This window comes from Montipora foliosa, chromosome 1 (assembly GCF_036669935.1).
Source record: "Montipora foliosa isolate CH-2021 chromosome 1, ASM3666993v2, whole genome shotgun sequence".
In the NCBI taxonomy this organism is placed as follows: Eukaryota; Metazoa; Cnidaria; class Anthozoa; order Scleractinia; family Acroporidae; genus Montipora; species Montipora foliosa.
This window is the reverse complement of record NC_090869.1, coordinates 23877304-23899803: the sequence shown is the minus strand read 5'-3', so window position 1 is coordinate 23899803 and position 22500 is coordinate 23877304. Positions and strand designations below refer to the sequence as shown.

At 39.8% G+C, this 22500-nt stretch overlaps 2 protein-coding genes and 1 pseudogene across 2 annotated transcripts in view; 1 reads left to right on the top strand and 2 right to left on the bottom strand.

Moving 5' to 3' along the window:
- Positions 1-1332: 1332 nt before the first annotated feature.
- LOC137976343 (cytochrome P450 1A1-like) lies at positions 1333-5214 on the bottom strand. The gene is made up of 2 exons (XM_068823679.1): positions 5034-5214; positions 1333-2741 (listed from the first exon to the last, which is right to left on the bottom strand). The coding sequence occupies exons 1-2, from the start codon at positions 5194-5196 to the stop codon at positions 1333-1335; spliced, it is 1572 nt and encodes a 523-aa protein (XP_068679780.1). The 5' UTR covers positions 5197-5214.
- Positions 5215-8189: 2975 nt separating this feature from the next.
- LOC137976339 (cytochrome P450 1A1-like) lies at positions 8190-13661 on the bottom strand (annotated as a pseudogene).
- Positions 13662-19845: 6184 nt separating this feature from the next.
- Positions 19846-22500, top strand: part of LOC137976336 (bifunctional arginine demethylase and lysyl-hydroxylase PSR-like) — a 13778-nt gene continuing 11123 nt past the window's right edge. The window contains exon 1 of the mRNA XM_068823651.1: positions 19846-20495. Within this exon, the coding sequence (XP_068679752.1) occupies positions 20090-20495 (406 nt within the window). The 5' untranslated portion in view covers positions 19846-20089. The remainder of the gene's footprint in view (positions 20496-22500) is intronic.

Here is a 22500-nt window from a genome sequence, read left to right as displayed (position 1 = left end):
CTAGATTTGTGAGCATTGATGATCGATTCAGTGCAGTTTACATCATACTTATTAGATTTAAATCGTTTAGCATTAACGTTGATTTTTATTTCTTGTCTACAGGCCTAACTCCGCAAGAAATGACACTAGATCGTGCAATCTTAGGTTTGTTTCTGTCCCTCCATATTTGTTAGAAGACTAATTCGTTTCAATAACAGTCTTTATTACAAAACACATAAGCCCGTTAAAAGAAAACTGTAATAACGAGAAGAGGTGTCCAGTTATTTTCTATTTATTCTTAAAGTGATCATACAAGTGACCGATGAAACTTTCTCGATAGCCTAAAAGCTCCTCAGTACGGCGACCGCGACGAAAACGTCTCTTTAAAGAGGGTGTGAATGGGGTTAACCGACTAGCGACAAAGGGCTAGAAAATATTACTGACTACCGACAAAACGAGGAAAAAATTACCGAATAGCGACAAAAAAAGTAACTGGGATTTACCGACAACCGACAAGGGTCGAAAAGTTTAACCGACAACCGACAAAGTAATAAAAATTTAACCGACAACCGACATGTGGACCCGCCTATTCAGACCCTCTTAAGTGTAACTTTGCACAGTAATAAGTCTTTTGCCGTTATTTCATCTCGTTCACTTCATACAATGCGGGCGAATGATCTTAAAATTGAATTTATACGAGCGGTTTCAGAGCAAAAATATAGAGTGCAAGATTCGCATTTGTACTCTCACGTTGTCGTTAAAACCTCAAATTTAATGATTTCACGGCGTTGTTGTTATGCAGAGTGCAGCAATAAAATACTTGCCGCACGTGCAGCACGATTCTTTCACCTCTTTTAACCAATCACACTGTTGTTTTGTTGCGTTTTAGTAGCCGTAGCCGTCGTCACTTCTTAAACTCGCTATTACAACATAGTAAGGGAACGAACTTGAACTGTACAATGCACTTGCACAATGTAGTCCGATCGAACTCGGACCCTCCAGATCTTTAGTCCCGTGTCTTTACCTTTACAATACAACTCATTTCTTTTCATCATTTACTTTTCTATATAATAAGTCAATTGAAATCCATGTATAATAATACCCACAACTAACCCTAAGCTGACCCTATAATTTTTAGGCTTAATTTAGGCTTCAAAAAATGTTTCTTCAATTCATCTAAGTGCCTATTCAATCTATTGTAGGTAAAATGAGGATCAACAATTAAATCTAGGTAAAAACGGGTTCAACCTGAGAACGGCAACACATCCATGGTAATGACCACAGCTATTTAAACTTAAATTTGAAACACGACAAGCTGGTTGTAACGTTACCGCGATGATCGCTGTAATGTCATTAATTCCGTAATTCTAAGCTCACAAAGAACTTCTTCGGTGATAAAATGAGGCCGTATTCTCCCTGAAGATCAATTCCTTGATATTCGGTCGGCAAACCAACCTGCGTAAATCGAAAGCTATGAAGTAGCACGGCTAGGAAAACGCAAACTATTTTCTTTGCCAGAGCTTCACCAGGGCACTTGCGGCGTCCTCCCGAAAATGGAAGGAAGCCACCGAGCAGCTTGGGGTCGATGAGGTGACCTTGACTATCCAAGAAACGCCTGGGATTAAAAACATGTGGGTCTTTCCACGCTTGAGCGTCGTGGTGCACTGACCACAGGTTGACGAAGACCATGGTGTCTTTTAAGATTATGAAATCCCGTATGCGTATCTCGGACGTGGTGGTTCGTGGTACTGCAAGGGGCACGATGCAGCTTACCCTCAGTAGCTCGTAGACTGCCGCTTGAAGAAGAGGAAGTGATGGTATGTCCTGCAGGGTCGGCAGGCGTTCTCTGCCAATAACGCGATCCAGTTCTTCTTGAAGATCGCGTTGAATGTTTGGATATGTGATCAGGTAGGCCAGACTCCAATAGAGTTCGGTGGAGGAGGTTTCAAATCCCGCACCAAACAGGTCGGCCAGCACGGAAACTATCTGGTCATCCTTAAGCAGTGCAGTCATACTTGGACTTTCTTTCTCATCTCGTAGGTTCTCGTCTTGGTTTTGGCTTTCCTTTTCGACGACATTGATAAAGCTATCCGCTATGTTACGGACTTGTCCGTCCTGATAAGTTTCTTTGTTCTTTTCATACATCTGAAACACTTCTTGTAATACTACCTTCATTGTCAGTACGAGATTTTTGAGTGCCGTGTTTGGAAGGTACTTGAGCAGTGGTAGGAAATCAACGTGGCCATTGCCATGCACCGCTTTTCGGTGATTCTCTGCAAGGTGGAGAATTTTAAGGAGACCTTCATCATCGTATGAACGTTCCACTCCGAATAGCGCATTGAGAATGATGTTAGCTGTGGCACACTTCAGAGTTATCAGAGCATCAACGGCCTTTCCCTTCTGCTTCTTGAAGCAGTGAACCAAGCGCTTCGATTCATGCAACAATTTCTCTTCTAAGGTGTCTTCGTTCTTGACAAAGTTGTGAATGGCACCGACACTGATCTTGCGCGTTAGATTCCATCGAGGCGAGTAGTCACCAAAGGAAAGACTACTTCCTTTAGGATTGGCCAAATTAAATGTGTGGAGCTTTGGCCTCCCAGCAAAGGCAATAGAACGCTTTATAATGGTTTCTCGGATGGCTTGTACTCCATTTATCACCACAACCAAACGATTCCCAAGCATCAAGCTGAATACGTCGCCATATTCTTTTGCCATTTTGGTGAAGTCAAGATGTGGGTTCTTTCCGATGCGAAAGCTTGCTCCTGTTTTGGATAAAGGAAAACTAATAATGAGATGATAGCGAGATTAAAAAACAAATACAAAAAATTGTACAAATATAGTGCACAAGGAGAACGAATATTAGGTTGAAAGTTAGGTTATTAGGGATGTAGCATCACTCTTCAACGTCTACATAATTTATTTGGGGGCAATTGCTTTGTTTTGTCATCGTCCCAGAGCTTTTGACTCTCATAAATCAAGAAACTTATAGTGAATTGAGAGAGAAATACGATTTCTAAGAATACTGTAGTTTGCGTGAATGAAATTGATCGAACCTTTGTTTGCCAAAGAACACGTATTTGCAGAGTCAATTCGCGAATATTGCTTTTCAATTGACTACCGTTTGTCTCTTGTCAATTAAATCAGTAATGAGTAAATCGAAACATTCAGCTCAAATCATGTTTATCAATAGTTGCCGAAAGCAAAATCTGATCACGGCGGCACTGAAGGCAGTTGCGAGTATTTTAAACGATTAAAAGTCCTCTTCATTCCTCAGGTTGGCAAAGCACATCTTAAGCTTCGAGCATGCCTGACCCTTAATAAGCCACAAACTATCGACAAACTCAGTCTTATGCGAGTTTTTACTAATGCACAGCAACCTTTTCCCATAGCCAAGCACGATGCTTTCCGTTGTCTCTGAGGTTGGAAAACCAAAAGCAGCGAGCGCTGTCTTCCGCCGGAGAGCCTATACAATTTTTTCACTGTATATGACGTCAGTGTTATTTGGATTTGTAAGGAACTGGGAATAAGCAAAAGGTTGACAAGCACGAAGAAATGTGAAGACAGGTGAAAGAGATGTGGGAACAAAGTGAAATCAGGCGGGAATGTCCATGTTGTTATCATTGTTAACAAGCGCTTCTACTGTCAAGGTTCGCATGGGAAATTTGTCCTCCTGATTGCGAGCTACATGGCCTCCGCCACTCTGATCTTACTTGACTGGATCTGTTTTTTTACGGATGGCTAGTACACCGAAACACTTAGATATATTTCCCCAAGGAAAGTTGTGCATTCATTCAATGAATTCGACTTAAGTCAGCCTGCTGCCCTAACTAAAGACAACTGTTTTTTCTCTCTACTGCTATAAATTAAAAATTCATATAAGACTTCTCGAGTACAGAAAAAAAACTAATTGCAGAGGTCACTGTTTTTGCGGTAGAAATGAGCAGTAGCGCGTAGCCCCTTCGTTAAACCAAAGAGGCCGATCAAAAGTACTTTCTGATCTAATAGATTCAAAGAGCTGATTAATCCCCGGCTAACTTGATGTATCGGCGAGCAATTGGTATTGAGCATAAATGCTAGCCAAAGGATGAGAGTCATTTCGTTTCTCAAGCTCAGTTAAAACTTAAAGTTAAAGTGGCTTACGGCTATTTGTTATCGTGCAACTGAGTGTTTGCACCACAAAAGGAAGTGGAATATGATAAATTATAGCATGATAAATCTTGCGTCAGTGAACTTGAGGTTATTGTATCCGTCAGGAGTAGTGAATTTGAAATGCTAAGATAAACAACTTTTGCGGTCACCATGGCAGATTCTCGGCCGAGAACACGCGATGCGCCTCTCTGGTCTTAGGCCGGTGACATGCAAGAGGTAATCACGGTTGTGCAAATATTAAATAATCATACAGCTATTCTGCCCACCCTTATTAAATAAAAAGTCTTTCTCTGTGACGAAATTATTAACTTTAGAAAAGGTGAAAAACAAATTATACATCTAGGACTGGCATCAATAATAAACTTATTGAAGTTTTTTGTTTGTCAATTCCAATCTTGGAAAATTTTGCTAACTTTATAAAACGTCAACGAGTTACAGTAAGGTAAACCCAATGCAAAAGATATATTTTTAGTTTGATTTACTTCACGAACTAGAGAAATATTGCTTATACTGCATAAACACACGCACAAATCTTCGAATTAATGGCGGCCAAATAAAATATTCTTTTGTTTCAATGCTAATAAGCCCTACTAACCTCGCTACGACGAGCAAATTTCAAAAGAATATTTGTTTTAAAACGAGGGCAGTAGGTCTAATTAGCATAAATACAAAAGAATGTAAAAGTGGTCGCCATTTATGAAAGTGGTCTATGCCTGCTAAATTTCTCGATGCTTTTGTATGGACGATTTGATTCGGTAAAGATTAATTCGTTTGGACCAGAAAGAGTAGAGATTAATCTTTGGACCGTGTACAGAAGGCCGCTTTAAATTATTGAACGTTCATTAAGACCATGCAGTGAATGATTTACAGTGACACAGCAACTGAACGCAAGGAAAAAACCTCACCTATGACTGGTAACCCCCAAGGTCCCGGAGGCAGATGTGAGGCGGAATGCTCCCATATCTCTTTTCCAAAAAGTAAAACGCACATTAGACAGCAGAGGAATACAATTTGGCCAACAGATGGAAATTCTTCAATTCCAAACAGAAACTTCGCTACGAATGCCATTTTTACCCAATTTCCTTGTTACAGCGCACTCCTCTCCGAGTAGTGTCCAAGGTTCAACTGGATAGTTTCTAGCGGGAACAGACAAGGTATGAAATTGTTTACACTTCATTGAGATCTGATCTGTTAATCGGCGACAATCACGCCATTCTGTCAATAAAGCGATACGTAGTTAATTGTTAGTCCGCGTTTTTAACGAGGCATGCTTTGTCTCTGAATTGTTATCAGCCTAAAAGCGTGTATCTTGAAAAGCTTATAAGTTGATTTCATTTTAATTTTATTTTATATCATTTGGAAACGCTGTCAATTGCAATTTTTAGTCGTATTAGGTGTAGTGGTCGCTTGCTTCAAACGAGTGAGATAAATCCACTCGACTTGTATTTAGGACCTCGTATTGAGATCCTCTTGATAACTTCACACAAATATCACCTAATAACATAAAACTGAAATATGTAGAAAAACGACCGAAAATATTTGTAAGTTCACGACATGCATCCCGGACGATTAAATATTTTTTTTCGCTGGATTAATATCAACTTTTATTTCAGGAGATAATTAAGGCGATTTGCAAAAATTTGGAATCTAAACCTGTCAACAAAATCGTGAAAATCTGTATAAAGGTCTGCTCAGACAATTACTGTTTTTTTTTAAAAGAGTCTTTTAAGGTTGCTGTTATTTTGGGTGCAGGGATGAAGCAGTGGTGAGAGCACTCGCCTCCCAGGCGTCATATGTGGGTTGAGTTCGTTGGTTCTCTTCTCTGCACCGAGAGGTTTTCTCCGGGTACTCCGGTTTCCCCTCTCCTTAAAAACTGACATTTGACTTGATTTGCTTTCATTGTTAATTTCAGTTTACAGTGTACCCAATTAGTGCTCCAGCACTAGAACGACTGGACACTTAAAGTTCCTTTCCTTTCCTTTCCGTTCCTTTCCGAATTAAATTTACAAGCCCATTTCCGGCCATCATTACCCGCTAAAGAGATTGTAAGAGTGTCGCCGCAGTTTTCATCCCTAGGGCCGAATACATTAATTAGATGATACCGTGGTCACCATAAAAAAAGAGAGCTTTCTCAATTTTTTGAGTATCATTTTAGGATCCCACTCTTAGTAGTAAAAGCCTAAGCTCACATCTGCTAAAATCAGCAATGGCAACTCCATGCCGCCTTCGGAGGGTGCGCAGCTGGTTGATCTCACATCTCACCTAAGGGGTTCTAGAAGTTGCTTAAAACTTAAGTACCTGAAAAATTAGGAAAACATCAGGAGCAGATTAAGAAGAATTCTCTTTACTCGTAGGGATGGATGATCAGTGACGGAATATTCAATTTCCTTTTTGGGCAGGTTAAGAAACAAATCGGGCCAACGGTTTGTGAACCCGTTAGTGACGTTTTTTTAACAGAGATTTGCGGGAATATCCCACCGATGAGAAAACGTATCGCCTTTTCATAGCACAATGCCTCTGACATATTTGATTGGTCTTTACATCCCAAAAAAAATCTTATCTCAACCACTGTATTTCCAAAGCCGGGATCATATTTTGTCTGAACAAACTGTAAACACGAATAAACACGAACACTCTAATAGTGAAATAACTCCCGAATAAGCTATTCCAATCCTGGTCGTCACGCTGAACAGGAGCTGCTGAGGTTTTGATAACAACGGCTGTCCCTACTCTCTCTTAATTCAGCTATTCATGGCTCTGTTTCAGATGATTCAGGCAGATTTTTTTTACTATGTATCTCTCTCCGAGTGGGTATGGGTCGATATGCGAAATAAGATGTTACATTCTGAAGCCCAGTTCCTTGACCTAGTACACCGTTTTCAAAGTCTAGTATATAGTGAATTTTAATTGACAATAAATGAAATTTGTCAACAAACGTCTACTCAAGGTTTGATCTAATTAAAAGCTATTGCAAGAATGTCATCTCTTTTCGTAAATGTGTGGTTTGCATATAGGCTAATTTGATTGAAGGGGGCATTAAGATTTATGACCCCTGTTTCTCACCAAACGAAAAAGATAAGTAGATTTGGTGATCAAAGTAATTTAATTAACAATATAAACCTGGTTTCAAACCAAAGATTCTTTTTTTCTAGGACTTTTGGCCTATGCCGGATAAGAATCAATTCTAGATTTGTGAGCATTGATGATCGATTCAGTGCAGTTTACATCATACTTATTAGATTTAAATCGTTTAGCATTAACGTTGATTTTTATTTCTTGTCTACAGTCCTAACTCCGCAAGAAATGACACTAAATCGTGCAATCTTAGGTTTGTTTCTGTCCCTCCATATTTGTTAGAAGCCTAATTCGTTTCAATAACAGTCTTTATTACAAAATACATAAGCCCGTTAAAAAAAAGTGTAATAACGAGAAGAGGTGTCCACTTATTTTCTATTTATTCATAAGGTGATCATACAAGTGACCGATGAAATTCTCTCGATCGCCTAAAAGCTCCTCAGTACGGCGACCGCGACGAAAACGTCTCTTTAAAGAGGGTGTGAATGGGGTTAACCGACTAGCGACAAAGGGCTAGAAAATATTACTGACTACAGACAAAACGAGGAAAAAATTACCGACTGGCGACAAAAAAAGTAACTGGGATTTACCGACAACCGACAAAGGTCGAAGATTTTAACCGACAACCGACATGTGGACCCGCCTATTCAGACCCTCTTTAAAATGTAACTTTGCACAGTAATAAGTCTTTTGCCGTTATTTCATCTCGTTCACTTCATACAATGTGGGCGAATGATCTTAAAATTGAATTTATACGAGAGGTTTCAGAGCAAAAATATGGAATGAAAGATTCGCATTTGTACTCTCGCGTTGTCGTTAAAACCTCAAATTTAACGATTTCACGGCGTTGTTGTTATGCAGAGTGCAGCAATAAAATACTTGCCGCGGGTGCAGCACGATTCTTTCACCTCTTTTAACCAATCACATTGTTGTTTTGTTGCAGATCTTTAGTCCCGTGTCTTTACCACTACAATACAACTCAGTTCTTTTCATTATTTACTTTTCTATAATAAGTCAATTGAAATCCATGTATAATAATACCCAAAACTAACCCTAAGCTGACCCCATATTTTTTGTCTAGGCTTAATTTAGGCTCCAAAAAATGTTTCTTCAATTCATCTGAGTGCCTATTCAAACTATTGTAGGTAAAATGAGGATCAGCAATTAAATCTAGGTAAAAACAGATTCAACCTGAGAACGGATTTTATCAGCAACATATCCATGGTAATGACCACAGCTATTTAAACTTAAATTTGAAACACGACAAGCTGGTTGTAATGTTACCGCGATGATCGCTGCAATGTCATTAATTCCGTAATTCTAAGCTCACAAAGAACTTCTTCGGTGATAAAATGAGGCCGTATTCTCCCTGAAGATCAATTCCTTGATATTCGGTCGGCAAACCAACCTGTGTAAATCGAAAGCTATGAAGTAGCACGGCTAGGAAAACGCAAACTATTTTCTTTGCCAGAGCTTCACCAGGGCACTTGCGGCGTCCTCCCGAAAATGGAAGAAAGCCACCGAGCAGCTTGGGGTCGATGAGGTGACCTTGACTATCCAAGAAACGCCTGGGGTTAAAAACATGTGGATCTTTCCACGCTTGAGCGTCGTGGTGCACTGACCACAGGTTGACGAAGACCATGGTGTCTTTTAAGATTATGAAATCCCGTATGCGTATCTCGGACGTGGTGGTTCGTGGTACTGCAAGGGGCACGATGCAGCTTACCCTCAGTAGCTCGTAGACTGCCGCTTGAAGAAGAGGAAGTGATGGTATGTCCTGCAGGGTTGGCAGGCGTTCTCTGCCAATAACGCGATCCAGTTCTTATTGAAGATCGCGTTGAATGTTTGGATATGTGATCAGGTAGGCCAGACTCCAATAGAGTTCGGTGGATGAGGTTTCAAATCCCGCACCAAACAGGTCGCCCAGCACGGAAACTATCTGGTCATCCTTAAGCAGTGCAGTCATGCTTGGACTTTCTTTCTCATCTCGTAAGTTCTCGTCTTCGTTTTGGCTTTCCTTTTCGACGGCATTGATAAAGCTATCCGCTATGTTACGGACTTGTCCGTCCTGATAAGTTTCTTTGTTCTTTTCATACATCTGAAACACTTCTTGTAAAACTACCTTCATTGTCAGTACGAGATTTTCGAGCGCCTTGTTTGGAAGGTACTTGAGCAGTGGTAGGAAATCAACGTGGCCATTGCCATGCACCGCTTTTCGGTGATTCTCTGCAAGGTGAAGAATTTTAAGGAGACCTTCATCATCGTATGAACGTTCCACTCCGAAAAGCGCATTGAGAATGATGTTAGCTGTGGCACACTTTAGAGTTATCAGAGCATCAACGGCCTTTCCCTTCTGTTTCTTGAAGCAGTGAACCAAGCGCTTCGATTCATGCAACAGTTTCTCTTTTAAGGTGTCTTCGTTCTTGACAAAGTTGTGAATGGCACCGACACTGATCTTGCGCGTTAGATTCCATCGAGGCGAGTAGTCACCAAAGGAAAGACTACTTCCTTCAGGATTGGCCAAATTAAATGTGTGGAGCTTTGGCCTCCCAGCAAAGGCAATAGAACGCTTTATAATGGTTTCTCGGATGGCTTGTACTCCATTTATCACCACAACCAAACGATTGCCAAGCATCAAGCTGAACACGTCGCCATATTCTTTTGCCATTTTGGTGAAGTCAATATGTGGGTTCTTTCCAATGCGAAAGCTTGCACCTGTTTTGGATAAAAGAAAACTAATAATGAGATAATAGCGAGATCAAAAAACAAATGCCAAAAATTGCGCAAAAATAGTGCACAAAGAGGACGAATATTAGGTTGAAAGTTAGGTTATTAGGTAAGTAGCATTACGCTTCAAGTTCTACATAATTTACGTATACTTGCTGGCAATGGTTTTCTTTCACGGTCATCGTCCTAGAGCTTTTGACTCTCATAAATCAAGACGCATAGTGAATTGAAAGAGAAATACGATTCCTAAGAATACTATAGATTGTGTGAAAGAAGTTGACTGAACCTTTGTTTGCCAAAGAATACGTATTTGTAGAGTCAAATCGCACTGAACATTTAATGAATATTTATTTCAATTAACTACCGTTTGTCTCTTGTAGTGAGTTCAACTCAAACCATGTTCGTCGGTAGTTGCCGAAAACAAAATCTGATCACCGATCGAAGTTGCGAGTACTTTAACTGATTAAAAGTCCTACTTAATGCGGTAAGCACATCTAAAGCTTCGAGCCTTCCTGACTCTTAATATGCGACAAACTATCGACAAACTCAGTCTTATGCGAGTTTTGACTAATGCACAGCAACCTTTTCGCATAGCAAAGGCGTACGACGTTTTCCCTTTTATGTTTCCGAGGTTTGGATAAGAAAAAACTAAAAAGAGCGAGCGCTTTCTTCTGCCGGATAACCTATACAATTTTTCCACGGTATATTACTAAAGACAACTGTTTTTTTTTCTCTACTGTCATAAATAAAAAAATTCATATAGGACTTTTCGTGCAAAGAAAAACCAAGAGATCAAAACTAATTGCAGAATTACAGAGATCACTGTTTTTGTGGTAGAAATGAGCAGTGGCCCGTAGCCCCTTGGTTAAACCAAAGATGTTGATCAAAGACTACTTATAAATTGTTGATCTAAAAGACTCAGAGAGCTGATTAAGCTCTGTTTAAGTTGATGTATCGGCGAGCAATTGCCGGTATTGAGTATAAATGCTAGCCAAAGGATGATAGTCATTTCTTTCAAGGTTTTTTTTAGTTTAAAACTTAAAGTTAAATTTCACGGTGGCTTAAGGCTATTTGTTATCATGCAAGTGTTCGCACCACGTGCACAAGGCGGTGGAATATGATAAATTATATCATGATAATAAGAGGATGCTTAACACTTTCATAAATCTTCCGTCAGTGAACTTGAGGTTATTGCGAACTTGAGGTTATTGTATCCGTCAGGAGTAGTAAATTTGAAATGCTAAGATAAACAACTTATGCGGTCACCATGGCAGATTCTCGGCCGAGAACACGCGATGTGCCTGTCTGGTCTTAGGCCGGTGACATGCAAGAGGTAATCACGGTTGTGCTAATATTAAATAATCATACAGCTATTTTGCCCACCCTTATTAACTTTAGAAAAGGTGACGAACAAATTATACATCTAGGACTGGCATCAATAATAAACTTGTTCATTTTTTTTGTTTGTCAATTACAATATTCTGGAAAGTTTTGCTAACTTTATAAAACGTCAACGACTTACACTTAGGGAAACCCAAAAGATATTTTTTAAAATTTTAATTTACTCCACGAATTAAGGAAATATTGCTTATACTGCATGAACACACGCACGGATCGCCATAAAGCTCAAAATTTCTCGGCGCTTTTGTATGGACTATTTGATTCAGTAAAGATTAATGAGTTTGGACCAGAAAGAGTAGAGATGAATCTTTGGACCGTGTGAAGAAGGCTTTTACATTATTGAACGTTCATTAAGACCATGCAGTGAATGATTTACAGTGACACAGCAACTGAACGCAAGGAAAAAACCTCACCTATGACTGGTAACCCCCAAGGTCCCGGAGGCAGATGTGAGGCGGAATGCTCCCATATCTCTTTTCCAAAAAGTAAAACGCACATTAGACAGCAGAGGAATACAATTTGGCCAACAGATGGAAATTCTTCAATTCCAAACAGAAACTTCGCTACGAATGCCATTTTTACCCAATTTCCTTGTTACAGTGCACTCCTCTCCGAGCAGTGTCCAAGGTTCAACTGGATAGTTTCTAGCGGGAAGAGACAATGTGTGAAATTGTTTACACTTCAGTGAGATCTGATCTGTTAATCGGCGACAATCACGCCATTCTGTCAATAAAGCGATACGTAGAACGTAGTTAATTATTAGTCAGCGTTTTTAACGAGGCATGCTTTGTCTCTGAATTGTTATCAGCCTAAAAGCGTGTATCTTGAAAAGCTTATAAGTTGATTTCATTTGATTTTTAAGATGTATCGTTTAGAAACACTGTTAATTGCAATTTTTAGTCTTATTAGCTGTATTGCTCACTTCCTTCAACGAGTGAGATAAATCCAGTCGACTGCTATTTAGGACCTCGAATTGAGATCTTCTTGAAAACTTCACACAAATATAACCCCGTAAAATAAAATTGAAATATACACAAAACTGAGAAAAAAAATTTGTACTTTCACAGCTCACGACATGCACCCCGGAAGATTAATTTCTGTTTTTTTCGCTGGATTAACATCAACTTTTATTTCAGGAAATAATAATGCGATTTGCAAGAACTCGGCATCTAAACATGTGAAAAAAGTCATGAAAATCTGCATAAAGGTCTGCTCAGACAATTGCTGTTTTTTTTTTTTTTAAGTTTTTAAGGTTGCTGTTATTTTCCGACACGCCACATTGAATTTATAAGCCCATTTCCGGCCATCAATACCCGCTAAAGAGATTATTTTAAGAGTGTCGCCGGAGTTTTCATCCCTAGGGCCGAATACATTAATTAGATGATACCGGGGTCACCATAAGAAAAGAGACCTTTCTCTTTTTTTTGAGTATCATTTTAGGTCCCTACTTTTCGTAGTAAAAGCCTAAGCTCACATCTGCTAAAATCAGCAATGGCAACTCCATGCCGCCTTCTGAGGGTGTGCAGCTGGTTGATCTCACATCTCACCTAAGGAATTCTAGAAGTTGCTTAAAACTTAAGTAAATGAAAAATTAGGAAAACATCAGGAGCAGATTTAGAAGAATTCTCTTTACTCGTAGGGGTGGATGATCAGTGACGGAATATTCAATTTCCTTTTTGGGCTGGTTAAGAAACAAATTCGGGCGAACGGTTTGTGAACCAGTTAGTGAGCTATTTCTTAACCGAGATTTGCGGGAATATCCTACCGCTGAGAAAACGTATCGCCTTTTCATAGCACAATGCTTCTGACATATTTCATTGGTCCTTACATCGCAAAAAAAGTCTCATATTAACCACTGTATTGCCAAAGTACCGTAATTCTTAGCTGAAATATTAATTTTAACTCTGGAATGAGTTATTCCAATCCCGGTCGTACAACAACAGGAGCTTAATATGAGCTTCTGATAACAACAGTTGTCACTAAAAACTAAAAAAGGAAATTGCCAACAGAAATAACGTTGTAAGGCAAATCCTGGAAATGATCTTTGAACAATTAACAAACACTCGACAAAGCTCTTGTACTGACACTTCGGTGAGACGGTAAAAAAGTTGTTTTTCTGTGACTGATGTCTTGCTGTTTCTCTCTCCGAGTGCGTATGCGAAATAAGATGTTACATTCTGAAGCCCAGTGCCCTGACCTCAAGACACAGTACACCGGTTTCAAAGTCCATAATAGTGAATTTCAATTGACAATAAATGAAATTTGTCGACAAACTTCTACTCACGGTTTGATCTCCCCACCTAATTAAACAAACTATTGCAAGACTGTCATCTCTTTTCCTAAATGTGTGGTTTGCATATGCCTATTTGATTGAAGGGGACATAAAGATTTTTGAAGTGCCCCCTGTTTCTTAACAAGTTAAAAATATAAGTAGATTTGGTGATTAAAGTAATCCAATTAACAATATAAACCTAGTTTGAAACCGAAGATTCGCTTTTTCTAGAACTTTTGGCTTATGATAAGAGTCCATTTTAGATTTGTGAGCATTGGTGATCGATTCAGTGCAGTTTGCATCATAATTATTACATTGAAATAATTTACCATTAACGTTGATTTCAATTTCCTGCCTATACGGCCTAACCGCGAAAGAAATACTACTATTTCGTGCAATCTTACGTTTGTTTCTGTCCCTCCATATTTGATAGAATTCTAATTCGTTTCAATAACCTGCGGTCTTTATTAAAAAATACTTAAGTGCGTTAAAAGAAAGCTGTAATCACGAGAAGAGGTGTTCAGCTATTTTCCTTTTATCCATAAGGTGATCATACAAGTGACCAATGGAACTTTCTCGATCGCCCAAAATCTCCTCAGTAAGGTAGAGGTTAAGGTTCAAAACTGCAACCATTGTAACCGTGACTTTGGTTTCAACAATGAATGTAACTTAAAATAGACCCAGCGTTTCGACGCACATGTTAGTGTCTTCATCAATCGACAATGGGTGGTCTGAAGGCGCAAATCAACGACGCAAAAAGATCAAATGACTGTGACGACCCGAGCACAACAGAGAATCGTTCTTTCTTCAGATATCCGTCCACGTTGATCCAGTTATAGGCTATTTCGCCCAAACTGAAATTTTATTAGCTTAAGCAAAAAAAAAACTTTATATCCTTTAATTCAATGAAATTGGGAAGGATACTAAAGGTTATCTCTATCGAGGGTGTCCGCTCGCAGCCGGATGTAATTGACTGAGAGTGGATTTTGATGAGGGAGGAAAACCGGAACCCCCTGAGAAAAAACCTCAGAGTCAGATTGAGATCGACTGAAACTCAGCCCATATACGACCTCGGGGAACTAGGGTTGAACCCGGGTCGCAGAGGCGGTAGTCGCAGTTGATAACCGCTAAACCACGTTAACTTCACTTATTGTCGGATCATTGGCTTGGTGCGATGCTTTACTCACTTCATAACGCAAACGGATGTTCGTAATGATCAGCAAAAACGGATTTTGAGGCTAGTCCAGGGCATGCCTCTTGGGGTCACGAATCTGTTTGAAATACATTGTACACGGCTGCACGAAGATCGGCCTTACTTTGTGGTAAGAAAATAAGTAGGGTAAGCAGCTCTCCTTGCAACAAGTCAGTTTTAAACAGGGGCAACCAACGATAATCTTCGGTATAATATGTGTTCAGGATAGTCAAACTGCTTTAAGACATTCGATTCTACGTTGCCAAGCAGCTTTAGAATTCTTTACTAAAACATCATCTAAAAGGGAAAAGTAGTCTCTTAAGTTTTCGTAAGGCACATTTTTGGAATTTTTTGCACTTAAAAGGGTCACCTATAGCAGTTCCGGATGAGCAAATGGTTCGCTGGGAAGTTCTAGATCTTACATGAAGGAACGTTCAGTTAGCAATTTCTGAAATGAACTGATCTCATCCCCTAAAATTTTCGGATACTTCAATTTTCAGCTAAGATTTCCGGACACATCAAATTCTTCAAGGTGATAAAAACATCTATATAGACAGTCTTTACACATTACTGTAGGAGCCTAGAAATGTCTCTTAAACTGCTTTTGGCTTTATTTGCTCGTTGGGTGCCCTTGTTAATGTTTAACGATTGTTCTTTTAGATATCTTCTGCAAGGGGCTTGTCTCGATTAGATTTGTAACAAAACGAAAGGAGGCGAGTTTTCATTTTGTTAACTCATTATGGATTAACTCCAACACGATTGTTACATGCGCATTTCACTTTCTTGCTGATTTATCCAGCTTTATCGTAAACAAATTCTCCTCGACTACTAGCGACTGATTCCAACATTTCCGCTGATGAATAAAAGTAGACGGTATTGATCTCTTCCTGGAACGCAAATATTTCATGAGCCGCCTCAGTTAAAAAATGCAGGGCCACTTATTTCCATATCATTGAATAACAATAGTGCTTATTGTTATGTGTTTCGTCCTTCAGAAGCTTCCGATAATTTGCATATGGATTGCCCTGTGATGGCCCTGAATTCTATAATCGCTCCCATGAGTCTCTGAAGTAGTGTTTTCATGCCTGAAGCGCGTTGACTGTAACACATTTTGGCAGTTGATTGCAAAAGATTTGGTGCCTGAGAAACTCATATGCTCAAATGCACCCAATAGGCCATTTCCGAGTTCATGCCTGACTCCCCTTCAAAGCGAGTCCAAGTGCGAAGTTTTTGTTATGAAAATTAGTTTTCATTCAGATGTAAAGTAGAACTAATTACCATCACAAAACCTTTGCACTTAGACTCGGTTTGAAGAGGAGGCAGACATGAACTCGGAAATGGCCTATTGTAATGCGTCACAAGCCCTAACCTGCAAAATGTTTACTTCAGTGACTCTTAACTCTGTCAATCATCGCCCCCTCCTTTTACTCGTGATAACCTGGGGCCATGTTCAGCTTTGTCTGCTGACTGGGAAATACACAAACCACAGTAAATGGCATTTCCCATCGAACGGAACAGTGGAAATTTGGGGTGTTTGCCATTATGCCTGACCATCTGGCATCAGGTCGGAGACCAGTGGAACTAAGCAAGGAACGACATTTTTCATCAAAGGTCAATTTCCAACCGGACCGAAGCGTTCGATTTACGTTTCGACCGAAATTTCGGTTACATCACGGTGAAATGGGATTGGAAACGAAAATTTTTGTAAATAGGACGGCACGTTTCCGCCGGACCGGGCCGACCGGTCAAAGAGTCCCAAATATTCCGGTCGGACCGAACCGAAACGGACCTTTCCATTTGACTTCAGCCCAAAATTTCCGGTAATTTTGGCTTAATGGAAAGCACCCTTCCTTACCATTTGCTAAATTTTTCATTTTCCAGTCTCTCGTCAGTCGAAAACAATTGCAAATGGTAAGCGCCATCTCGTTGGGCTGGTTGCTGATTTTGGAAAAACTGTTACCATTATTCACCGATCATCCCAACCGGTTTATTCTGACAAATGGTAAGTACCCCTAATTTCCTCGAACTCCAAACATGTTTCTCCCCTAACCGTTTTCTCGTCTGCAGCTTGGGCCGGTTCTACGGAATCTTCACTCGACATTTATCACTATAACATGACAAAATGTATTACATTTACTATAAGTTCTAATCATCAACGTTTATTTGACTGAAATCCCACACAAGTACGCATTGCGGACCTATTTTTTAAAGCGACAGCGTTGACCTTGAGCAAGAATAAGTGGAGAACTGAAAGGATGAAACTATAAACACATTATTCGATATTTTTATTGACTTCAAAATCAAATCTTCCTGAACGCGCAATTTTATAAGGTTTACGTATTCTCAACTGCCACTATGCATGTAAACAGACCTGAAACCAAAGCAAACAAAATTCTTGTCAAAATCTGACCGAGTCCGTAAAAAACTTAAGTACAGTGTAATAGCAAGGCTTTTAGTTACGGTAGATGAGGTTTTGCTTAGGTCAAAACACAGATTGGATCTTCGGCCAGAAACCTGGCAAATGCACAAATAGTTTCTAGTACTGTATACTGTTGCAAAATTATGGGCACTATTTACTATTGCCGCCGAAAATAAATACTCTTTCTTGGGCGGTCTAGATTTTTTCGGCGTTTCAATCCAAATACCTACATGGGGCTGCCAGAAATCGCAATGAATGATTTTTGTCACACTCAATTCGCTTACCTTTTTGGTTGCTCTAATAGACCGTGAAAACAATGGGGAAATGAATGTGGCTCGAATGAGAGCAGCCGTTTCTTTGTGGGGAGCGTTGTGTGTAATCGCAAAAAAATGGCTGCGAAGGAGACTAGTCCGTCCTTCACCCTAACCAACCCTCTCTCCCTCCCTTCCGAGACCAGTGATATACAGCAGGAGGCTCTTCTACTTTCTAACAACATATTTTCGCTGATATTAAACTGATGAGCACGCTAACTGTACCTTCATCACCAGAAATAAAAAGTGCGTAAAGTTAATTCACATAAGTGTTGAGGCCAGGTTCTTGCGGGAAAGGAGGAACTACTCAGGAAAAGTCAAAGAATTTTGTTCAGCAGTAATTTTTAATCGACCTATCTTTTTCGTGGTCAACTATCCCCAGATGCTGCAATATATTACGTGATTTGACAAGATGAATTAAAACGGTGGGAGGGGCCGGATGGATTAAGCATTGTTCCCAACATACTCGCCCTCCGAAAGAGATGTCGTGGACATGGAAGGGGTGGCAATACCATTTCCTAGTCCAAATTTGGACAAAGTCCCAGTCCCAGTGGCAAAAATCCCAACCGGAGTCATGATAGGGTAAATATAATTTTAAAAAGAATTAAAAAACTTGTTGTCACTGACTAAAAAACTTATGTAAAAAGGACGTTTCGGTCAAAATACTATGACCTTCTTCAGCATACATAAAATGGCTTACGAATACAAAATGAATGCCTTAAAAGAGCCGTAGAAACGTCACTTGGGATTGCCAAGGGCCTTGTAAATGTCCGGAATGTTTCTACGGCTCTTTTAAAGCACTCATTTTGTATTCGTAAGCCATTTTATGCTGAAGAAGCTCATAGTATTTTGACCGAAACGTCCTTTTTACATAAGTTTTTTAGTCAGTGACAACAAGTTTTTTAATTCTTTTTATCATGCCTGACTACAACTACGGTATTTTTAAATATAATTTTAGAGCATTGATATGTTGTATGATGCAGTGAATGATAAGTGTCAAAACGAAACATGAGATTATTGGAGAACGGAGGCAATAAAGTCAGTGCGAGGTATAATTTGTAGCTGCATGGGATTGCTTACGCAAGTGTCCACCGAAAAAGGCCTGCTATCACCTGGCACATGAAAGCATTTGGAACAGTGTAGTCTCCCGTTTCTCTACGTCACCTTCAGAGTCACTGTCATCATCATCATTATCAAATTCAGCAACTTAAGTATCCTCACCAGTATCCGCCTCGGAGTCTTCGCTCGCTTCACTGGACCCACAACGATCGCTAGGGCGGCGAAGGCCTTGCAAATCGGTAAGGATACGTTCAAAGACTTTAAGTTCCTGTGCCACACGTTTACACATTTACCATGGGGCCTTGCCCAATACCTCATCTGAGCTTCTTCTTTTTTTCGAATGATTGCATTGGTTGCACTGGGTTTGGGGAAGTCGATTCGTGCTAGTGAAGCCGTATTAGAGGCAGGGATGTCGTGGATAGGGAGCTTTGAGGTTCAAAAACAGGTCTGTTAGCATCAGGAAGGTCCTCACTCTCACGTGGCAGTGGCCAGGAACGCAAGAAGACCGCATTATTTGATTTCAGGAATTTTGAGCAGAACTAATACCTGTCAACCTCTGATAAATGCAAATGCCATTCGCACCAAGGACTCTTTATCTCCCATTCCCAGTAACAAATTCCCAGTTCCCAGAGATCAAATCCTATTTTCCCACCGAAAAATCAGGTCAATCCCAGGCCCAATTTACACCCTCGTGACCCTCGTTGAAAGCTGGAGCTTTTCCGACCTCGGATCAAGGAGTCTTTCTCTTTATTTTTCTACAAAACTCTGTCATCTTTTTCAGCTCAGCTATTTCACACGAACGACTCGACGAAAGAACCACATTTCAGAACAATATTTCCATTCAAACTGCAATTCACTTCCCACAAAGATACATGACTCATCCGCACTAGATGTCGAGGGAACCGGCGAGAGGCGGCTGCACTATAATCGAAGCTTTTTTATATTTCAGCTAAGACACGCAAACATCCTTCACGAGCGTATAAGGTAGAAGACACTCCCACATTGACAAGTCCTGGAAGGGTCGCCAAAAATGTAAAGGCCAGGATTCTTACGAGAAGCAAAGGACTACTCGAGAAATGTCAAAGAACTCTTCTTCTACACATCTCCTCTCCTGCGATGGTTCAAGAAATCACGTGATTTGAAAAGATAAATTCAAAACTGTAGAGAGGGGATGGGTTAATAAGTACTGTTTATTTGGAAAGCTGCCACCTGTTCCAATAATCATCGATACGTCTGATTAGCTTATTCCCAAACCGAGTGCGAAAACACCCGATCGTGTTCCCCCTAAAAGAGTGAAAAAAGAAAATGGTTAATTTTTTAAAGAAAAACTGTTTCATTCACATATTTCAGTAACGCAAAACTGGCTAAGCTCTATGCCGTAAAGTGAAAAGAAAAGACCGAATGACAGAACTCTTGATGTCATTTTATTGGAAATCGACGAGTTGTAGTACGTGTCAGAGTTATCGTCTATTGACACGATCATAAATCGGTCATTTAACGAAAATATGCTGTTGGAAAGTTATCGGTCGGTTACGTTTGTCAGGCTTTTCATGGTCAGACTGTTTATTTTCGGAGTCGAAATTTTTGAATGTGCTCTGAATCAAGGAAATGTCATTCACGTCACAGAGCCGGGAGAAAGTGATATTTGGATATCAGGGCAAACATCTTATCCCATTGCCTGGACTCAGTCAAAGTTTTCCTTTAAATGGAACATAGCACTCTTGGACGAGAAGCGAAACAAAGTCACGGACATCTCGGAGGGATTAAGTGAGTTTAACGAGTTGAAGATGATACATCACTGGCTCATTCCACAAAGCATTCAGAGTGGATATTATAAAATTGAAATTTGCGACAGTGGTTCTCCTAGCGATTGTGGTAGCAGTAATACTTTCTCCATAAGAAATAAAGAAGGTAAGAGGAAATCAAGCGAGATCAAAGTTGTACGATTTCTAATAGATGAGAAAATTTAAATTTATAATATTTCAAAGCCCTTTTTCAGCCCAGTATGAGCTTTCCTCAGTGAAAAACAGGAGACTGATCAAACTGCAGAGAACATATGGTAGTAAGAAACTTTTCGGTGAGATCTTACAAGAAAATGTAACAACAAAGGACCATTTATTATTTATACGCCATTCATTTTCTCAGTTTCATTCACGTGTTTTAATCCCTCGATCACTCACTCTCTTTGGTAATTCACACAGAATCTCAAATTTACCTAATTATGGAGGATTATACATCTATTTATGCGTGAACTTTATTTATGTTTACATTTTCAACCTGCAGCTGTACATATAGTAACAGGCCGAAAAAGTTCTCCATTACATTTTATCAAATACAGTTGCAAACGACTGAGGTTACTGGGAGCTAATTAAAGGGGCAGCTTTACGGTTTTGCGCATGTCCAAGCTTTGACGCTAGCAGTTGTAAACTTTACTAACTTCTTACTAACCAGTTGATGTTCATTAATCACAGAGAGTATTAAACAAATACACTGAATGACTGAGGCCCAAATTTGGTGGGAGATACTGCGGGTTTACAAAGAAAATATCAAATTTCGTTTTGACCATCGAATTTATTGTACGGGTCGAACATTTTATCCTACGCAGGAGTTATTCATCGGCATGATTCGCATGCAGTAGGTTCATAACAAAAAGGAAATGATTGCAAAAGTAATTCAAATGAGTAATTCCAATTCTATGGCATTGTTTCCTTTTCCTGCATCTGTGCTTTCGATTGTTTCAATAACAATGGAATTTAAAAGTCTGACGTGAGCCACGGTTTTGCAACCGGAAGTTCGCAGTTTTTCTCTTTAACTTGTCTTAATACTGCCACATATATTCATATTGTGAAGCATCTTTTCACTTTTAGCAAGTTTCAATCGAGTGTCGTAAAACCAAAACCAAAGAAATTACTTTGGCCAATCAAAAAGGACGGAGACAATCCAGAAAAATAATCAAACCTCGAAGTAATTACACGCAGCCGACACAAAGCGCGGGAAAATGTGCACGCGTGAGCCACGATTGGTTTCGGTTTCCCTTCTAATTGTTTGAGAAAATGGCGCGAGAACTTTGAACCAATCACTGAGTGAAGTAATGCAAAACCAAAGCAATTCGCTAATTACTTTCGACACTCAACTGAAAACCGCTCTATAGACAATTGGGTTAATTATCTGGTTTTATCGCCATACAATTTTAAATTAGGGTGCTAGGCAGCCTTCCGTTATAAGCCTTCTGCATGCATTTAAAAATAGCTAGGTTACAGTAAAAACGAATAGTCAACCACTCTGCACGCTCCAAAACATCATGAGATGCCATATCTTTCGGTAAATTGAAAATAATTCTGGCCGCTCTACAATGCAGCCTTTCTAAAGAGTCTAGAATATCGGAGTTGCAATAGGCACCCCATAAAATAAGGCCATAGTTCACGCTGGAAAAAATAACCCTCAAATAAAAATCCTGATGCATTTTTCTTGGCAGAAACCTTGGCTCAGCGAATCGTGTTTGATAAAATTTGAAGGTCATCAAACATTCGATCAAACAACTTAAAACATTTCTTTTATTCTCGTGTTTGATGGGCGAAGTTTTGTTTTTTGGCCAGCGGTATCAAACATGTTTGGCGCGTGCATGCGTACTCGGCTTGCTCAGCCGCTTGTATCCACGTGTTTTACGTATTTGTGACCCATAGTTCCTTGTTTGCGGAGTTTGATCTGACTTATATCAAACATCTTTTAATGATTTGGCCACTCTCTTCAACAGCAGCACGTTTGGTCACCAAACAATGTTTGATGTTGTTTAAACGCCAGACATTTCCCGTTTGTCCAATCCCTTGCGGCAAACGGTAAACCTCAGTCTGAAATTTGCTATCTACAAAATGGGCCATTTCCGAGTTGCTGTTTGCCTCGGTTTCGAAGTGAGTCT